Source organism: Salmo salar, chromosome 10 (assembly GCF_965601325.2).
Source record: "Salmo salar chromosome 10, fSalSal1, whole genome shotgun sequence".
In the NCBI taxonomy this organism is placed as follows: Eukaryota; Metazoa; Chordata; class Actinopteri; order Salmoniformes; family Salmonidae; genus Salmo; species Salmo salar.
Window position 1 is genome coordinate 88746854 of NC_138300.1, and position 21403 is coordinate 88768256.

At 40.6% G+C, this 21403-nt stretch overlaps 1 protein-coding gene across 1 annotated transcript in view; it reads left to right on the forward strand.

Annotated features, from left to right (window-relative positions):
* LOC106560863 (NEDD4-binding protein 1) overlaps nt 1-12827 on the forward strand; it is a 34455-nt gene extending 21628 nt beyond the window's left edge. The window contains exons 3-7 of the mRNA XM_014124247.3: nt 7537-7667; nt 9116-9212; nt 10160-10267; nt 10415-10516; nt 10628-12827. Of these exons, the coding sequence (XP_013979722.3) occupies nt 7537-7667; nt 9116-9212; nt 10160-10267; nt 10415-10516; nt 10628-11009 (820 nt within the window). The 3' untranslated portion in view covers nt 11010-12827. The remainder of the gene's footprint in view (nt 1-7536; nt 7668-9115; nt 9213-10159; nt 10268-10414; nt 10517-10627) is intronic.
* The last annotated feature ends 8576 nt before the right edge of the window (nt 12828-21403 follow it).

The window sequence follows — 21403 nt, forward strand, 5'->3', positions numbered from 1 at the left end:
ATAAATGTACTAAAATGGGAATACAATTTTCAACATTCAAATGGTACCACAAAGATGGTGGGAGGTCCGCTTATTCTGAAATAGTTTCTGTAGTTAGTAACATATACAACTAGCTTACCTGAAAATATTTTGTTAAAATATAATTTGATCTCTGAGAAATTAAGCTAATTGATTGCACCCAAATTGGCAATTTCTTTATTTATAGGATTCAGAAAATATTCAATAAATATAGTACCCAACATCCGATTTGGACCAAACTTGTTCCGACCAATGAGTAAGACATGAGGAATCCTGGGGAAAAAATCAGCAGCCACTCACGAACCCCCCCATGCCAATCCCACCCCAACAACCAGTATACAGTATCAATTCTCTATGTTTGACAAGTAGAATTAAGCTGTTGCTTGGAGTATTGCTTTTCCATACTATGTAATGTATTCCCTGTGAATCTGTTGATGGGTTTCTTCCCCTGTTAAAAACATAGACGGCAGATTAACTACAGAAACAATTTCAGAACAATCTGAGATGGTGAGCGTCATGGCTTTCTGAAATGTCATGGAATGATTCTATTGACTTGAATAGGAATATCTGTTGTTTTAAATCATACTGTCAGTCCTCCATAGGAAACCTATTGATAGGTTGTAGCTAGAAATATAGATAATAGAATAGACATTACCATTTAAGTGGACATTTGATCGTGGGTGGACTGGCGGTCATCTTTGTGTTAGTAATTATACTGAACATTAAATATAAATGCAACATATAAAGTGTTGTTCCCATGTTTCATAAGCTGAAATAAAAGATCCCAGAAAGGTTCCATGCGCACAAAAAGCGTATTTCTCTGAAGTATGGTGCACAAATTTGTTTACATGCCTGTTGGTGAGCATTTCTCCATTGCCAAGATAATCCATCCACCTGACAGGTGTGGCATATCAAGAAGCCGATTAAACAGCATGATCATTACACAGGTGCACCTTGTGCTGGGGACAATAAATGGCCACTCAAATGTGCATTTTTGTCACACAACTCAATGCCACAGATGTCTCAAGTTTTGAGGGAGCATGCAATTGGCATGCTGACTACAGGAATGAAAAACAGAGCTGTTGTCAGAGAATTGAATGTTAACTTCTCTACCATAAGCTGCCTCCAATGTCGTTTTAGAGAATTTGGCAGTACGTCCAACCGGCCTCACAACCGCAGACCACATGTAACCGCGCCAGCCCAGGACCTCCACATCCGGTTTCTTCACCTGTGGGATCATCTGAGACCAGCCACCTGGACAGTCTTGTGAGGCGTCTGTTTCTCAAACTAGACACTCTAATGTACTTGTCCTCTTGCTCAGTTGTGCACTGGGGCCTCCCACTCCTTTTTCTATTCTGGTTAGAGCCAGTTTGCGCTGTCCTGTGAAGGGAGTGGTACACAGCGTTGTATGGGATCTTCAGTTTCTTGGCAATTTTTCGCATGGACTAGCTTTCATTTCTCAGAACAAGAATAGACTGACGAGTTTCAGAAGAAAGTTATTTTTTTATGGCCATTTTGAGCATGTAATCGACACCCACAAATGCTGATGCTCCAGATACTCAACTAGTCTGAAGAAGGCCAGTTTTATTGCTTCTTTAATCAGCATAACAGTTTTCATCTGTGCTAAAATAATTGCAAAAGGGTTTTCTAATGATCAATTAGACTTTTAAAATGATAAACTTGGATTAGCTAACACAACATGCCAAATTCTGTTTCAATCTTCAATATAGAAATGCTACCAAAGAAAACGTGTTGAAACTTGTTACAAATGATGGAGTCACGCATGATTCACCGAATGATATTTTGAAAGAGGAAGTAAAGTACTTAAAGAATGTTTTTGTTTGTCTTCTCCATCTCCACTAACTGAAACAAATTGTATGGATTTTTTTCCTAATAATAATGTAAAATTAACATCTGTACAGAAAGACTCATGTGAAGGCCAAATTACAGAGGAGGAACTTCTTTTAAGGCTGGGAAAACTACTTGCAGCATTACCACAAAAATGGAAGAGGCAAGTAGAAGGGGAAAAAAGTAAGAACTTGTATGTCGGCCCTGTATTAAAGAACATAAATGATTAAAGAAAAGTGTCATTAAAAAAAATATATACCACTTTCATTTAAGGACCAAAAAACTGACAGCTGTGCCATATAAATTGCAAAATAGTTGGGAAGAGATTTTCGGTGTATCCATTCCATGGCACATGGTTTATGAATTGATACGCAAAACAACGCTAGATTCAAAACAAAAAAAAAATCAATTTAAATTACTATACAATATTCTTGCAACCAAGAGAATGTTATATATATATATATATATATATATAGGGGGATACAATCTTCCCAGCTCTGCAAATTTTGCTGTGAGGAGGCAGAGTCATTAGATCATTTATTTTGGTATTGTCCATACAGTGGGGGAAAAAAGTATTTGATCCCCTGCTGATTTTGTACGTTTGCCCACTTACAAAGAAATGATCAGTCTATAATTTTAATGGTAGGTTTATTTGAACAGTGAGAGAGAGAATAACAACAAAAAAATCCAGAAAAACGCATGTCAAAAATGTTATAAAATGATTTGCATTTTAATGAGGGAAATAAGTATTTGACCCCTCTGCAAAACATGACTTAGTACTTGTTGGCAAAACCCTTGTTGGCAATCACAGAGGTCAGATGTTTCTTGTAGTTGGCCACCAGGTTTGCACACATCTCAGGAGGGATTTTGTCCCACTCCTCTTTGCAGATCTTCTCCAAGTCATGAACCTGTTGGGGATAGGGGGCAGTATTTGCACGGCCGGATAAAAAACGTACCCGATTTAATCTGGTTACTACTGCCCAGTAACTAGAATATGCATATAATTGTTTGATTTGGATAGAAAACACCCTAAAGTTTCTAAAACTGTTTGAATGGTGTCTGTGAGTATAACAGAACTCATTTGGCAGGCCAAAACCTGAGAAGATTCCAAACAGGAAGCGCTCTCTCTGACCATTTCATGGCCTTCTTGATCATATCTAACCAAAACAGGGGATCTCTGGCATAACGTGACATTTTCTAACGCTCCCATAGGCTCTCAGAAGGCGCCAGAACGATGAATGGTGGCTTTGCAGGCCATGGCTGAAAAACATTAGCGCATTTGGATAATGGTCGATCTGAGGACAATGAGACTGGAGGCGCGTGCACGAGCCGACACCATGTTTACTTTCTCTCTCTTTGAACGAAAACGACTCCCGGTCGGAATATTATCGCTTTTTTCCGAGAAAAATAGCATAAAAATTGATTTTAAACAGCGTTTGACATGCTTCGAAGTACGGTAATGGAATATTTTGAATTGTTTTGTCACGAAACGCGTCGGGCGCGTCACCCTTCTTTACCCTTCGGATAGTGTCTTGAACGCACGAACAAAACGCCGCTATTTGGATATAACTATGGATTATTTGGAACCAAACCAACATTTGTTATTGAAGTAGAAGTCCTGGGAGTGCATTCTGACGTAGAACAGCAAAGGTAATCAAACTTTTCTAATAGTAAATCGGAGTTTGGTGAGTACCACACTTGGTGGGTGTCAAAATAGCTAGCCTGTGATGGCCGGGCTATCGACTCAGAATATTGCAAAATGTGCTTTCACCGAAAAGCTATTTTAAAATCAGACATAGCGAGTGCATAAAGGAGTTCTGTATCTATAATTCTTAAAATAATTGTTACGTTTTTTTGTGAACGTTTATCGTGAGTAATTTAGTGAATTCACCGGAAGTGTTCGGTGGGAATGCTAGTCACATGCTAGTCACATGCTAATGTAAAAAGCTGTTTTTTTGATATAAATATGAACTTGATTGAACAAAACATGCATGTATTGTATAACATAATGTCCTAGGATTGTCATCTGATGAAGATCATCAAAGGTTAGTGATGCATTTAGCTGTGGTTTGGGTTTATGTGACATTATATGCTAGCTTGAAAAATGGGTGTCTGATTATTTCTGGCTGGGTACTCTGCTGACATAATCTAATGTTTTGCTTTCGTTGTAAAGCCTTTTTGAAATCGGACAGTGTGGTTAGATTAACGAGAGTCTTGTCTTTAAAATGGTGTAAAATAGTCATATGTTTGAGAAATTGAAGTAATAGCATTTCTAAGGTATTTGAATATCGCGCCACGGGATTACACTTGCTGTTGAGTCCAGAGAGGTTAAGGTTTCGAGGCTGACGTTTGGCAACTCGAACCTTCAGCTCCCTCCACAGATTTTCTATGGGATTAAGGTCTGGAGACTGGCTAGGCCACTCCAGGACCTTAATGTGCTTCTTCTTGAGCCACTCCTTTGTTGCCTTGGCCGTGTGTTTTGGGTCATTGTCATGCTGGAATACCCATCCACGACCCATTTTCAATGCTGAGGGAAGGAGGTTCTCACCCAAGATTTGACGGTACATGGCCCCGTCCATCGTCCCTTTGATGCGGTGAAGTTGTCCTGTCCCCTTAGCAGAAAAACACCCCCAAAGCATAATGTTTCCACCTCCATGTTTGACGGTGGAGATGGTGTTCTTGGGGTCATAGGCAGCATTCCTCCTCCTCCAAACACGGCGAGTTGAGTTGATGCCGAAGAGCTCCATTTTTGGTCTCATCTGACCACAACACTTTCACCAGTTGTCCTCTGAATCATTCAGATGTTCATTGGCAAACTTCAGACGGGCATGTATATGTGCTTTCTTGAGAAGGGGGACCTTGCGGGCGCTGCAGGATTTCAGTCCTTCACGGCGTAGTGTGTTACCAATTGTTTTCTTGGTGACTATGGTCCCAGCTGCCTTGAGATCATTGACAAGATAGTTCTGGGCTGATTCCTCACCGTTCTGATGATCATTGCAACCCCACAAGGTGAGATCTTGCATGGAGCCCCAGGCTGAGGGGTATTGACAGTTCTTTTGTGTTTGTTCCATTTGCAAATAATCGTATCAAATGTTGTCACCTTCTCACCAAGCTGCTTGGCGATGGTCTTGTAGCCCATTCCAGCCTTGTGTAGGTCTACAATCTTGTCCCTGACATCCTTGGAGAGCTCTTTGGTCTTGACCATGGTGGAGAGTTTGGAATCTGATTGATTGATTGCTTCTGTGGACAGGTGTCTTTTTTACAGGTAACAAGCTGTGGTTAGGAGCACTCCCTTTAAGAGTGTGCTCCTAATCTCAGCTCGTTACCTGTATAAAAGACACCTGGGAGCCAGAAATCTTTCTGATTGAGAGGGGGTCAAATACTTATTTCCCTCATTAAAATGCAAATCAATTTATAACATTTTTGGATATTTTTGTTATTCTGTCTCTCACTGTTCAAATAAACCTACCATTAAAATTATAGACTGATCCTTTCTTTATCAGTGGGCAAACGTACAAAATCAGCAGGGGATCAAATACTTTTTTCCCCCACTGTATGTAGCTCGTTTTTAGTCACTGGTCCAGGAATGGCTGAAGAATTGCAACATTTGCCTAGAACTAACACTGCAGATAGCAATACTGGCTGATTTGAAAAGCCACAGTCAATCAATCAATAATATAATAATTATTTTAGAAAAATATATATTTTTAATTTACTATCTGTGAAAGCTATGAGAATAGAAAGGTTCAGTACTTTTGTCAAGTATCACAGCACAGTTGAAAAATATATGGCAAATAGAAATCCAAAATGGATGGTGTTGAGGGGTTGAATGGAGCTGAAGGCTGGGACTAATAACAAGATAACCAATGTAAAACATACGGGGTCTGTAAAATGTATATATGTTCCGAAATTTTGTGAAATAGCACAGTTACAAATAGAAATCAAACTGGATGGATATCAGAAATAGAGGAAGGACTAAAAACAAACTAAATATAACTATTGTAAAATAGATTGTGTCTGTAAAATGTGTATAAGATGTATAAACTGAAGGTAGAAGCCTAAGTCTTATTGTTTATTAGTTTACTCCAATTGGGGGAAGGGTGGTAGGGTTTGCGGGGAATAATAAAGGTGTATATTCAAAAAAAAAAGTATATATGTCTATATAGGTATGTATATGGATATATATATTTACAAAAAAATATATATGGGGGATTGTAAATGATACAGACAATTACATTGAAGCAACAATCTTTCTGCAATATTAAGCTGATCCACCCCTTAAAAAAAGTAAGAAAAAAAACCAACACAACATGCCATTGGAACACAGGAGTGGTGGTTGCTGATAATGGGCCGCTGTACGCCTATGTAGATATTCCTTTAAAAATCAGACGTTTCCAGCTACAATAGTCATTTACAACATTAACAGTGTCTACACTGTATTTCTGATCAATTTTATTTTATTTTAATGGACAAAAAATGTGCTTTAATTTAAAAAACAAGGACATTTCTAAGTGACCCCAAACTTTTAAACGGTAGTGTACGCAAAAATAAGAAAATCTGAGTTTACGCATTTTTAGATCATTGATGTTAATGGTTTAAAAATTACAATTGATGTTTTTTTTCTTAAGAAATAAACAAGTAATTTGACAACACTGTTTGTACGCATTTAAATGATACACTCAACCGTTTATCTTTTCCGTTTATCTTTTCATGGTATGGTGGGGTATGACAAATGGGTCAGCAGCTTTATCTCCTGCAAGTTTTGGCATTCATGTCAAAAATGTCACTTTCTGACCACTTCTTCTATGGGCAAACGTGTATTGAAAGTTTTGTTTAAATCAAAAGGGATGCTGTCAAAAAGTGATTCAAATGGATTTACCTCATACAGTACATGCTTGTCGAACATCTCATTCCAAAATCATGGGCATTAATACGGTGTTGATCCCCGCTTTCCTGCTATAACAGCCTCTACTCTTCTGGGAAGGCTTTCCACCAGATGTTAGAACATTGCTGCAGGGACTTGCTACCATTCAGCCACTAGAGCATTAGTGAGGTCGGCACTGATGTTTGGGTGAATAGGCCTTGGCTCGCAGTCGGCGTTCCAATCCCAAAGGTGTTTGATGGGGTTGACGTCAGGGCTCTGTGCAGGCCAGTCAAGTTCTTCCACACCGATCTCGACAAACCATATCTGTATGGACCTTGCTTTGTACACAGGGAAATTGTCATGCCTTCCCCAAACTGTTGCCACAAAGTTGGAAGCACAGAATCGTTTAGAATGTCATTGTACGCTGTAGTGTTAAGATTTACCTTCATTGGAACTAAGGGGACTACCCCGAACCATGAAAAACAGCCCCAGAACATTATTCCTCCTCCAACAGGTAGTGTTCTCCTGGCATCCGCCAAACCCAGATTTGTCCGTTAGACTGCTAGATGGTGAAGCGTGATTCATCACGCCAGAGAACGCGTTTCCACTGCTCCAGAGTACAATGGCAGCGAGCTTTACACCACTCCAGCCGACGCTTGGCATTTGTGACAATATCGTTTGAAGGCAGTCATCAGTTTGTCAATCTGAAATACAACAATCACTTGATGTATTAGTTATAAGGCAGTCTTAAACCTAATCACTGCTAAATAACCCTTCCTCCATGTCTTCCTCCTGCTCCTCTTTAGGCACGGTCTCCACCGCTTCTTCTCCTGCCGGGGGATAGCCATTGCTGTTGAGGCCTTTTGGAGTCGGGGCCACCGGGAGATCACCGTCTTTGTGCCTCAGTGGAGGCAGAAGAGAGACCGCTATACCACAGGTCAGAACAGACATGCCACAGCACAGGCCACCTCAACCTGAGCTAAATCTCATCCTTCTGGTTTTGGGTGGTAAAAAATGTACATGAAATGTACCGGTAGGAAAGCCATCCAAGGCTTTGATCAGTTGAAAGACGATTGGAAAATAGTTGGGAGGATTCATGTTTGAATAGTTATAATATGTTTAAATGCAGTGGTGATTTTAGCATGTAAATCTTGGTGGGGCAAACTCACAAAAATGTTTCTAACGCATGCCAGCAAAGATACAACACTAAACAATACATTAATTGCACTATAATAGTGACAAACGGTGCCCACACACTGTTGGGGCCTACATAAAGCTGTCCCAACAGCAGAGCTTTCTTTTCAGCACCGTGGAGTGAATCCTTACCACTGCTACACCTGGCTATCAGTGGAGCCTTGTCTGGCAGCAAAACAGTTCATTCAGCCTCATTTACAGCCTTTTATTTTTAACAGCTGAAATGGCTAACTTGCTGAAACAAATGTGGCTTCTACTGACAATTGAGATGTACAAACTATGGCATAAGGGGACGACGAGCGGATAAGAGGCAATCTGTCATTTTGATTTAAGACCTTAATGAGCGAGGTAATGGACACACCTACTCATTCAAGGGTTTTTATTTATTTTTTACTATTTTCTACATAAACTATGAAATAACACATGGAATCATGTAGTAACCAAAAAGTGTTAAATCAAAATATATTTTAGATTCTTCAAAGTAGCCTTGATGACAGCTTTGCACACTCTTGTCATTCTCTCAATCAGCTTCACCTGGAATGCTTTTCCAACAGTCTTGAAGAAATTCCCACATATGCTGAGCACATGTTGGCTGCTTTTCTTTTGTGGTCCAACTCATCCCAAACCATCTCAATTGGTTTGAGGTTGGTTGTGTGGAGGCCAGGTCATCTGATGCAGCACTCCATCAATCTCCTTCTTGGTCAAATAGCCCTTAAACAGCCTGGAGGTGTGTTGGGTCATTTTCCTGTTGAAAAACAAATGATAGTCCTACTAAGTGCAAACCAGATGGGATGGCTTATCTCTGCAGAATGCTGTGATAGCCTTGCTGGTTAAGTGTGCCTTGAATTCCAAATAAATCACAGACAGTGTCACCAGCAAAGCACCATCACACCTCCTACTCCATGCTTCACGGTGGGAACCACACATGCGGAGATCATCCGTACACCTATTCTGTGTCTCACTAAGACACGGCGGTTGGAACCAAAAATCTTACATTTGAACTCATCAGACCAAAGGACAGATTTCCACCGGTCTAATGTCCATCGCTGTAGATATTCCATAAAAATCTTCCATTTCCAGCTACAATAGTCATTTACAACATTAACAATGTCTACACTGTATTTCTGATCTGCCCTGAATGACAGGTCATCACGGTGTAAATGTGTGTATTTGCTTCACGTGTCTCAACAGAACAACATTACCTGAATCAACTGGAAGACCTGCGTCTGCTCTCCTTCACTCCTTCCAGAGAGGTCTGTGGAAAGAGGATTTCCTCACATGATGACAGGTACTGCTAAGTCACGCATCTCACCTCGTCATACAGCCTGCCCACCCTCTGTATATTCAACCCGGTATACTGCCTTCTAGGCTCGGGCAGTATACCATATACTGGGGTATTTGGAAGAAGAAAAAAAAACATTTTTTATGAAGTTTAATATTTGTAGCTACTTTTTAAGTAAATGCTTGCAGTCAACTTGTGCAATACGTTAGGCAATAAAGAACATTGCGTTCTTAATTTCAGCTGTCACATTATTATGAAGTTTATTTTAGTCCCCAGTCACATGTCATGTGGACTCTACAAGGTGTCAAAAGCATTCCACAGGGATGCTGGCCCATGTTGACTCCAATGATTCCCACAGTTGTGTTAAATTGGCTGGATGTCCTTTGGGTGGTGGATCATTCTTGATACACACAGGAAACTGTTGAGTGTGAAAACCCCAGCAGTGTTGTAGTTCTTGACACAAACCGGTGCGCCATACCCTATTCAAAGGTACTTAAATCTTTTGTCTTGCCCATTCGCCCTCTGAAGCGCACACATACACAATCCATGTGTCAATTGTCTCGAGGCTTAAAAATCCTTCTTTAACCTGCCTCCTCTCCTTCATCTACACTGATTGAAGTGAAAATGTTTTTTTTGCTAACATGATGGTGGTCTTTGCTCACCTTTTTATTTAGATTTTTTTATTGAACCTTTATTTAACTAGGCAAGTCAGAACAAATTCTTATTTACAATGACGGCCTACCCCGGACGACGCTGGGCCAATTGTGCGCCGCCCCCTGTGATACAACCTGGATTCGAACCAGGGACTGTAGTGATGCCTCTTGCACTGAGATGCAGTGCCTTAGACCGCTTTGCCACTCGGCAAAGTGAGCCTTGCCCACATTCTCTACTGCCACCTCATCCATACTGACTCACTGTCAGCTGACTCAGTCTTATCACTCTCTCACCTGCAGGTTTCTGCTCCATCTGGCAGAGAAAACAGGAGGGATTATCATCACCAATGACAACCTGCGGGACTTTGTAAATACATCACAGGCATGGATGAAGATCATCCAGGAGAGGTGAAGGCCTTTATATATATATATATATATATATATATATATATATATATATATATATATATATATATATATATATATAATCATAATCCATGGACACGTTATGTTAAGAAGCCTTCTCCCCTAACACTGATTGTCCCCTTTTTCAAGGCTTTTGCAGTTTACCTTTGTGGAGGACCACTTTATGATACCAGATGACCCCCTGGGGAAACATGGCCCCCACCTGGATGTTTTCTTACAGAAGGACAACAGGTGTGTGAAAGAAAGGAGATGGTAGAATTGTTCATACACTATGTCCTGACTGCAATGTGTGCGTGCATTGCATGCATGTGTGAATATTGACCAAACGTGTCTCTCTCACAGACGGAGCCCAGTCGCAGCTCTTCTGAGGCCGGACCCCCAAGCCACCCCGCAGCATGTCCAAGCTCTGCAGTCTGCTCCCTGCCCCTCAGCTACCCCCCATCCCTCAGCTACCCCCTTGATGAGGCCAACCTCTCAATGGCCGCACTCTGGGCCCCCTGGGTGGCACCCCCCATGCCCTACACCCTCACCCCCTCTCCAGCGGTCGCACCCCCTTCCCCCAACACCCTCCCCCCCTCCCCAGCGGTCACCCTCGGAAACCATAGAGCTCAAAAGGAAGATGTACGATATCTTCCCCAACCAGAAACAGCGCATTGACCGTATCCTGTGTGACAACCCCTACATGAGGGACCTGAACGCACTGTCAGGCCTTCTGCTGGGATGAAACCAAGCTCACATACAGTACTCAGCCACTCACACACAGATACACTTACAAGTCAAGTCTGTCGAATGACGGCGACAAGAGTAGGCCTATGTACGGAAAACTGAGATGTTTTTTTATTAAAGACGATGATCAACTGCACTGCAGATGGCTATTTGTTTGGAAGGCATCAGTCTCCATTTTCTCCACATTTTGTTTAAGTTCAACAGTGTCCATGGAACATATCCACTAGCACAAATGCGCTTCTATGACATTTCTAAATAGTTTGCTTTCAAGTGAAACCATGGAATGTGGGGAGAAATTGTCCAGCTGGCATATGATGTGCACATATTTGTTCTGAGTACTTAAGTCTTTAAAGTGTGAAACCAAAATTGTGTTGAAATTGCTGTTATAACTGCTGAAGGAAAAGTTATTTTGTTCATGTTGTAATATAATTACAGTTTAATTGATTGAGCAAATATGAAAATTGTGACATGTGTAGATATGGTTTTATGTGGACAACTACGAAAAATACAGCAGCCCATAAAGAAGTGTTTTTTTTTAACCAGTGGAACTTCAATCTGCCAAATTGTTCCAGTGAATCACAAAACAGTGTTTTAGTAGCAGGTTGGCAGGGTCTGGAGGATCCAGTGCCCTGTCCTAGCACTCTCCTGTGCTGAGGTTAATGATATATTAATATTTTATCTAAAATATGAGTAAATTATATTCCTTACCTGCTACACATCAGTCTGGCTGCCCCTTATCTTCCAGTACTGAATGTCCACTACACTCACTGAGGATATAGCCATTGTATCTTCGGAAGAGTCCCAGACTGACTCGGATGCCAGAAGAGACAATTACCCATGTTACTCAATGATCTGGCACACCCTGGCCATTCTCTTTTGCAAGTCACTACCTTGTAATGGTAACACATAGCAAACCTGGAGTTCATTGTTGGTCAATAGGATAAGACCCCAGACACCAGCTATGGCCACCAGAGGTCACTGTACACTAAGCTGTCAGGTATAGTTGCTACTGAATCACTTCCTCATTACCACAAACAGAAGAGTGAGTGACCTGTCTTATGAATAAATTAATTTGCTTCAGTTGTGTATAACTTCGGTTTTGTATAACAGTAGTGATGGGGGGAAAATCGATAGTTACATTTTGGGATATTATATTTTACAATATATCGTATTGGTTTGACAATATCGCAATATTATTTTTGCACTAGTTGGCTTTAAAGTTGGCTATAACTGCACCAAAACTCAGTGTTTTTCCTTAATAGCTTATTTTCCATCTTTTTAAATAGGAAGCCAATTTGATTTCAGCACTTTTATATTACTGATCAAAACTTGTTTTCTCATGCTCTCTCATCTCTCTGCAGCAGACATATGGTGAGCAATGTTTGGACCATGGAATCGCAATAAAATCACAGTATTGAATTGCAATACACATAGAATCGCAAGACATATTGTATCAGCATCATATCGTGAGGATCCTGGCAATTCCCACCCCTGTATAATAGTAATATTCAACTCTTTTTGGATATGTTTGTCAGTGTATTCTACCAGTGAGGTAAAACTTTGGTCTGTCTCCAAGTCCCCTTTTGTTTATTCTCAACAAAATGCAATGGATGTCAGTACCTGATGTTTGGTTTAAAAAATATATATATTTTCAGATTTCTATGAGAAGGGAAATGCTGTGGTATCACCAGTGAGGGTACAGGCATTTTGTGGGTATCTCACAGTTACTTGAAAGACAGGGTGTGTATTTGATCTCCACAGGCTGGTAAAGTTAAAAGGGCAATGTGTTTGTCATAAACAATACTTAATTTTCTTATTCTGTATGTTGCCGTCTTTGTTCTTACCATACATTTATGAGCTGTTTTGTTGGGGTGAGTAGACATGGACTGAAAACTAAAAATAGCCATATACATTGTAAGAGAAACAGTGAATGCAGAAGGGTAAAGCTGTGAGGCATTTGCTCAAATAAATGTATTTAGGCTGAATAACTTACCAAATGTCTGAAGGGAGAGACAACTGGCCAGCCTGATCTCAAAGACTAGACATGAGGGTTGAATGGCGGGAACCCGGTTACCGAGATTTACCGCCAAAAACCACTCCCTTTTCCCGAGATAAATAACTGTAAGAAACCTGTCAATAATAATAAGTTATTTATATAAACAGCATGGCGTGAAATGGAACTGTTAAATGATATGCGATGTCTAAATCTGGCTTCTCTACTGCTTCTGCATGATGAATCAGACCGCCCATCTCAGTATGGAGCGCAGTTCACAATGCATGTAGACAGACCTATCATCTCATGGTAAAAATGTTTTATTGCGACAGGTAGTTCTGCATTTGCTGCAGCATAGTTTATGCTACAGTAATATAAAGACCAAATGCACGTCGAATTTACCCATTTCCATCGGGTTTTCGGTGGTCACCTTTTTTCATTGTAAAGATATATTTTTTAATTGCAGGTGCAGTTTTAAAACAGTCTACTCGAATATCATTGCTTTAAATCAGTGCATGAGCGAGCACTCTCGCAATTTGTTTCTCTCTCCATCAACTCCATTCAAATTGCATCCAAAATAGATCATCCTGTTCTAGATTGATATACAGTTGAAGTCAGAAGTTTACATACACTTAGGTTTGAGTCATTAAAACTTGTTTCACATATTTCTTGTTAACAAACTATAGTTTTGGCAAGTCGGTTAGAACATCTACTTTGTGCATGACACAAGTCATTTTTACAACAATTGTTAACAGACAGATTATTTCACTTATTCACTGTATCACAATTCCAGTGGGTCAGAAGTTTACATACACTAAGTTGACTGTGCCTTTAAACAGCTTGGAAAATTCCAGAAAATGTTGTCATGGCTTTAGAAGCTTCTGATAGGCTAGTTGACATCATTTGAGTCAATTGGAGGTGTACCTGTGGATGTATTTCAAGGCCTACCTTCAAACTCAGTGCCTCTTTGCTTGACATCATAGGAAAATCAAAAGAAATCAGCCAAGACTTCAGAAAAATAATTGTAGACCTCCACAAGTCTGGTTCATCCTTGGGAGCAATTTCCAAACGTCTGAAGGTACCACGTTCATCTGTACAAACAATAGTACACAAGTATAAACAGCATGGAACCACGCAGCCGTCATACCGCTCAGGAAGGAGACGCGTTCTATCTCGTAGAGATTAACGTACTTTGGTGCGAAAAGTGCAAATCAATCCCAGAACTACAGCAAAGAACCTTGTGAAGATGCTGGAGGAAACGGGTACAAAAGTATCTATATCCACAGTAAAACGAGTCCTATATCGACATAACCTGAAAGGCCGCTCAGCAAGGAAGAAGCCACTGCTCCAAAACCGCCATAAAAACGCCAGACTACGGTTTGCAACTGCACATGGGGACAAAGATCGTACTTTGTTACAAAAGTACAACTGTTTGGTCATAATGACCATCGTTATGTTTGGAGGAAAAAGGGGGAGGCTTGCAAGCTGAAGGGCACCATCCCAACCGTGAAGCACGGGGGTGGCAGCGTCAAGTTGTGGGGGTGCTTTGCTGCAGGAGGGACTGGTGCACTTCACAAAATAGATGGCATCATGAGGAAAGAAAATGATGTGGATATATTGAAGCAACATCTCAAGACATCAGTCAGGAAGTTAAAGCTTGGTTGCAAATGGGTCTTTCAAATCGACAATGACCCCAAGCATACTTCCAAAGTTGTGGCAAAATGGCTTAAGGACAACAAAGTCAAGGTATTGGAGTGGCCATCACAAAGCCCTGACCTCAATCCTACAGAAAATTTGTGAGCAGAACTGAAAAAGCGTGTGCGAGCAAGGAGGCCTACAAACCTGACTCAGTTACACCAGCTCTGTCAGGAGGAATGGGCCAAAATTCACCCAACTCATTGTGGGAAGCTTGTGGAAGGCTACCCGAAACGTTTGACCCAAGTTAAACAAATTTTAAAGGCAATGCTACCAAGTACTAATTGAGTGTACGTAAACTTCTGACCCACTGGGAATGTGATGAAAGAAATAAAAGCTGAAATAAATCATTCTCTCTACTATTATTCTGTTATTTCACATTCGTAAAATAAAGTGGTGATCCTAACTGACCTAAGACAGGGAATTTTTACTAGGATTAAATGTCAGGAATTGTGAAAAACTGAGTTTAAATGTATTTGGCAAAGGTGTATGTAAACTTCCGACTTCAACTGTATAGCCCTCCCTGTTTAAATAAAGGTTAAATTTAAAAAATATATATATATATAGATAATCCTAACCTAGCCTCTCTCTTTCAGGTAATAAATTCAATGCAATATTAGCCTTATATTTAGCTAATTGATGATGGCTTATGCATAATAAGGTTGTAACTTTTAGCTTCTGTCTCTTTGCACAATATGCAAGCACCTGTGCTTCGCTGGCGCCTCTCCTTAAAAATGCTCCATAGCTCTTGGAGTCCCATGCAGGAAAAGCTAGACTAGAATAGCTTGCTGGACAAAGAAGTGTGGAAGGAATGAAGCAACAATAGAGAAAAGAGGAGGTAAGCTAATAACATGAGAGGAAATAATATGAACGGTACATATGTGTCAGCCTACTATTTATACAAATAGGCCCAAATTTGCTACCATATACTTGTAACTTTGTCGGCCGCATGTGCTGCACCAGAATCGCCTGTTCTCTCCCTGCTTTATCATGGTTTTAACAATGTGCATAATTCCAGTCCATATAATACTATTTACATTTTAGTAATTTAGCAGACGCTCTTATCCTGACCGATTAGGGTTAAGTCCTTTGCTCAAAGGCAAATCGACAGATTTTTCACCTAGTTGGCTGAGGGATTTGAACCAGCGACCTTTTGGTTACCGGCACAACGCTGCCTGGAGCCTAATTTCATTTATTTACCCAAGAGAGAATATAGCTAGTTTACATCTATTGCATTTTATGTTTTTCTGTTGTGCATAATGTGCAGTAGCACATAGTGCATTCGGAAAGTATTCAGACCACTTGACTTTTTCCACATTTTGTTATGTTACAGCCTTATTCTAAAATGTATTACATTGTTTTTTTCCCTCGTCAATCTATACACAATACCCCATAATGATGAAGCAAAAACGGGTTATTACAAATGTGTGCTAATAAAATAAAATTAACTGAAATATCACATTTACATACAGTACCAGTCAAAAGTTTGGACAAACCTACTCATTCCAGAGAGTTTCTCTATTTGTTCTATTTTCTGCATTGTAGAATAATAGTGAAGACATCAAAACTATGAAATAACACATATGGAATCATCTAGTAACCAAAAAAGTGTTAAAGAAATCTAAATATATTTTATATTTAAGATTCTTCAAAGTAGCCACCCTTTACCTTGAGGACAGCTTTGCACACTCTTGGCATTCTCTCAACCAGCTTCATGAGGTAGTCAACTGGAATGCATTTCAATTAACAGGTGTGCCTTGTTAAAAGTATATGTGTGGAATGTCTTTCCTTCTTAATGTGTTTGAACCAATCAGTTGTGTTGTGACAAGGTAGGGGTGGTATAAAGAAGATAGCCCTATTTGGTAAAATAGTCCATATTATGGCAAGAACAGCTCAAATAAGCAAAGAGAAACGACAGTCCATCATTACTTTAAGACATGATGGTCAGTCAATACGGAAAATGGCTAGAATTTTGAATGTTTCTTCTAGTGCAGTAGCAAAAACCATCACGGGCTATGATGAAATTGGTTCTCATGAGGACCGCCACAGGAAAGGAAGACCCAGAGTTACCTCTGCTGGAGAGGATAAGTTCATTAGACTTAACTGCACCTCAGATTGCAGCCCAAATAAATGCTTCACAGAGTTCAAGTAACAGACACATCTCAGCATCAACTGTTCAGAGGTAACTGCGTGAATCAGGCCTTCATGGTCGAATTGCTGTAAAGAAACCACTACTAAAGGACACCAAGAAACACGAGCAATTGACATTAGACAGGTGGAAATCTGTCCTTTGGTCTGATGAGTCCAAATGTGAGATTTTTGGATCCAATCGCTGTCTTTGTGAGATGCAGAGTAGGTGAACGGATGATCTCTGCACATATTGGGGTGGCAGGTAGCCTAGTGGTTAGAGTGTTGGGACAGTAAACAAAAGGTTGCTGGATCAAATCCCAGAGCTGACAAGGTAAAAATCTGTAATTCTGAGCAAGGCAGTTAACCCACTGTTCCCTGTGGATGTCGGGTTAAGGAAGCCCCCCACACCTCTCTGATTCAGAGGGGTTGGGTTAAATGCAGAAGACACATTTCAGTTGAGGGAATTCAGCTGTACAACTGACTAGGTATCCCCATATGTGGTTCCCACCATGGGGGTGCTTTGCTGGTGACACTGTTGGAGATTTACTTAGAATTCAAGGAACACTTAACCAGCATGGCTACCACAGCATTCTGCAGTGATACGCCATCATCTGGTTTGGCCTTAATGGGACTATAATTTGTTTTTCAACAGGACAATGACCCAAAACACACCTCCAGGCTGTGTAAAGGCTATTTGACCAAAAAGAGTGATGAAGTGCTGCATCAGATGACCTGGCCTCCACAATCACCTGACCTCAAACCAATTGAGATGGTTTGGGAGGAGTTGGATCGCAGAGTGAAGGAAAAGCAGCCAACAAGTGCTCAGCATATGTGGGAACTCCTTCAAGACTGTTGGAAAAGCATTCCTCATGAAGCTGGTTGAGAGAATGCCAAGAGTGTGCAAATCTGTCATTAAGGAAAAGGGTGGCTCAATTGAAGAATCTAAAATGTATTTTGATTTGTTGAACACTTTTTTGGTTACTACATGATTCCATATGTGTTATTTCAAAGTTTTGATGTCTTCACTATTATGCAATGTAGAAAATAGTAAAAATAAATAAAAAATAAAAATAAAAACTTAAATGACTAGGTGTGTCCAAACTTTTGACTTGTACTGTAAGTATTCAGACACTTTCCTCAGTACTTTGTTGAAGCACCTTTGGCAATGATTACAGCGTCAAGTCTTCTTGGTTATGATGCTACAAGCTTGGCACACCTGTATTTGGGGGATATCTCCCATTCTTCTCTGCAGATACTCTCAAGCTCTGTCAGATTGGATGGGGAGCGCAGCGGCACAGCTATTTGCAGGTCTCTCCAGAGATGTTCAATCGGGTTCCAGTCAAGGCTCTGGCTGGGCCACTCAAGGACATTCAGAGAATTGTCCCGAAGCCATGCCTGCATTGTCTTGGCTGTGTGCTTAGGGTCATCGTCCTGTTGGGAGGTGAACCTTCGCCCCAGTCTAAGGTCCTGAGCACTCTGGAGCAGGTTTTCATCAAGGATCTCTCTGTACTTTGCTCCGTTCAGCTTTGCCTCGATCCTGATTAGTCTCCCAGTCCCTGCCGCAGAAAAACATCCCACAGCATGATACTGCCACCACCATGCTTCACCATAGGGATGGTGCCAGGTTTCCTCCAGACGTGATGCTTGGCATTCAGGCCAAAGAGTTCAATCTTGGTTTCGTTAGACCAGAGAATCTTGTTTCTCATGGTCTGAGTCTTTAGGTGCCTTTTGGCAAACTCCAAGTGGGCTGTCATGTGCCTTTTACTGAGGAGTGGCTTCCGTCTGGCCACTCTACCATAAAGACCTGATTGGTGGAGTGCTGCAGAGATGGTGGTCGTTCTGGAAGGTTCTCCCATCTACACAGAGAAAATATACAGCTCTGTCAGAGTGACCATCGGGTTCTTGGTCACCTCCCTGACCAAGGCCCTTCTCCCCCGATTGGTCAGTTTGGACGGGTGGCTAGCTCTAGGAAGAGTTTTGGTGGTTCCAAACTTCTTCCATTTAAGAATGATTGAGGCCACTGTGTTCTTGGGGACCTTCAATGCTGCAGAATTTTTTTGGTACAATCCTGTCTCGGAGCCCTACGGACATTTCTTCGACCTCATGGCTTGGCTTTTGATCTGACATGCGCTGTCAACTGTGGGACCTTATATAGACAGGTGTGTACCTTTCCAAATCATGTCCAATCAATTGAATTTAGCACAGGTGGACTCCAATCAAGTTGTAGAAACATCTCAAGGATGATCAATGGAAACAGGATGCACCTGAGCTCAATGTCAAGTCTCATAGTAAAGGGTCTGAATGTTTTTTATTTTAAAAACATTTGCAATAAAATCTAAAGACCTGTGTTTGCTTTGTCATTATGAGGTATTGTGTGTAGATTGCTGAGGATTTTTTTAAATCAATTTTAGAATAAGGCTGCAATGTAACAAAATGTGGAAAAGTCAAGGGTTCTGAATAATTTCCGAAGGCACTGTATATATGTATTGGATAACAGCACAATCATTTGGGATTTTTTGGGCTTGGGCTCATTAAATGTCTTTAATGTAGTGCTCATAAAATGTTTTTAATGTAGGGCTCATCAGGCTCAGTTAGCATCAGGCTTGAATTTTCAATCAATACTCAAATCAAATCCAGATGTAGGCCTATTTATTATGCTTTTGAATGAGACTTCCGGTTTTGGCAGGAAATACCAGGTTACCTGGGAGAAAAGTGATTTGTTCTTGGGATGAATCATTTGTAAAATATCGGAAAAATATTAAACCCTACTAGACATAACATAGTAAACATAAATCCAGCACACTCAAATTAATATGTTACATTTGGTGTGGTTACATAAGACAGAAAGTTACTTGAGGCAAAAGCAAAATATGGGTGTTTGGTCAGGGTGGATGGGTTGACTTATAACATGAACATCTAGCAACCCAAAGGTTGTGTGTTCAAATCTCATCAAGAACACCTTTGGCATTTTAGCTAATTTGCAACTACTTACTACTTTTTTTTCCGCTACTTTGCAACACCTTTAGCATGTTAACTAACCTTTCCCCTAACCTTATCACTTTAACCTAACTCCTAACCTTAACTTTAACCCCTAACCTAGCTAACGTTAGCCACCTAGCTAACGTTAGCCACCGCCACAACAAATTGGAATTGATAACATATCATACGTATTGCAAATTCGTTACATATTGTAAAAACTGCAATTCGTAACATAAGCGAATTGTAATTTGTGATATATGAAATGAATGATCGACATCCACAAATGAATACATACGAAACGTAACACATTATACTAAATGGGGGGAGACAGGGATAGAAATATAAATCTGAGTCCAGGTTGAACTGGCATGTCCAGAATCCTTTACTGACTGCTGATCAGGGAACAGTCAGTGGAGTTAGTAACATTTCATTTCTACAAAACGTATCTTCACGAGAATGCTAATTCAGTCTTGGTGGTTCATCGAGCCTGGTGAATTTGAGCATCTGAGTTTGTTTAGACATCATCAGGTAGGAATTTAGTTGTCTTTATAATTGGATGAGAACCATGAATGCACTGTGTGGATAATTGCCTCATTGTTCCCACACGCAACAGTTTTGCTAATATTTGGGTTGTCAAGTACTAAATTCAAGATCCCCGTTTTAAATGCCAGGAGTTGTAGTGGTTTCCTCATAGGCTAGTTCTTCAGGGAATAACTTTCCCTCAAAGGTCTTAGTTATGTAAGAAACGTATTTTACTCAACCATCTTCATTGTGCAAACAGAAACTTAATTATGCAAACCTTTGTGGTTTCTGTTTACAAGCCGAGTTAGAGTAACTAGGCCCTACTTACAGACCTGAAGAGGAGTAACATGTCAACATTAACACTATCGAAAGTCTATAAAAAGTTATTCAAGATCTTTAATGGAACCACTCAATTGATGCTGCACTTTACCCTCTACTCCCCAATTCCCACCTAGCATGACGAGGGTATGAAATTAGCACCAGGCTGGAGTATGGAAAGAAATAACACCATTAATTTTACTCAATAAAACCCCTCCCCACTCCTTCCTTCCCGTTCTGCCCTGACCATGGCAAGAAAAAAAGCATTGTTCTGTCCAGGGAGGAATGTTCAAATACCATCAACATTCTAGGGCCTGGTTTCCCAAATGCATCTTAAACCTAAATTAATCTAAGAACAGTTACATATTCTAAAAGCCAATTTATGCTTGACATTTGGTCGGAGGCTCCGTATGGAGGGTGTGATGCAATTGCGGAGCCTCTGAAGGCATGCAGAGGCCAAATTGAGCTCTGTACCGCATTGCCGTGCACCTCCCAAAATGTTGTAACAATGCTGAGGACTCGGTATAGCTCCATATTTACATGATTGGTTGACGATAGGTGAGGGAGGGAGGTCCTGTGTAAACACAAACTCACTTCATTGACAACTTCCTTCACAACTGCTCTGCGCTGCTCGGTGATACGCAAGAAGTATGAATGCCCTGATTTCTTCATAGATCGTATCCCAGTAAATGCTGCACGACCAATGCAGACGTCAGATTGACCATGTGGTGCTTTTTAGCGGGTTGGCTTTCTCC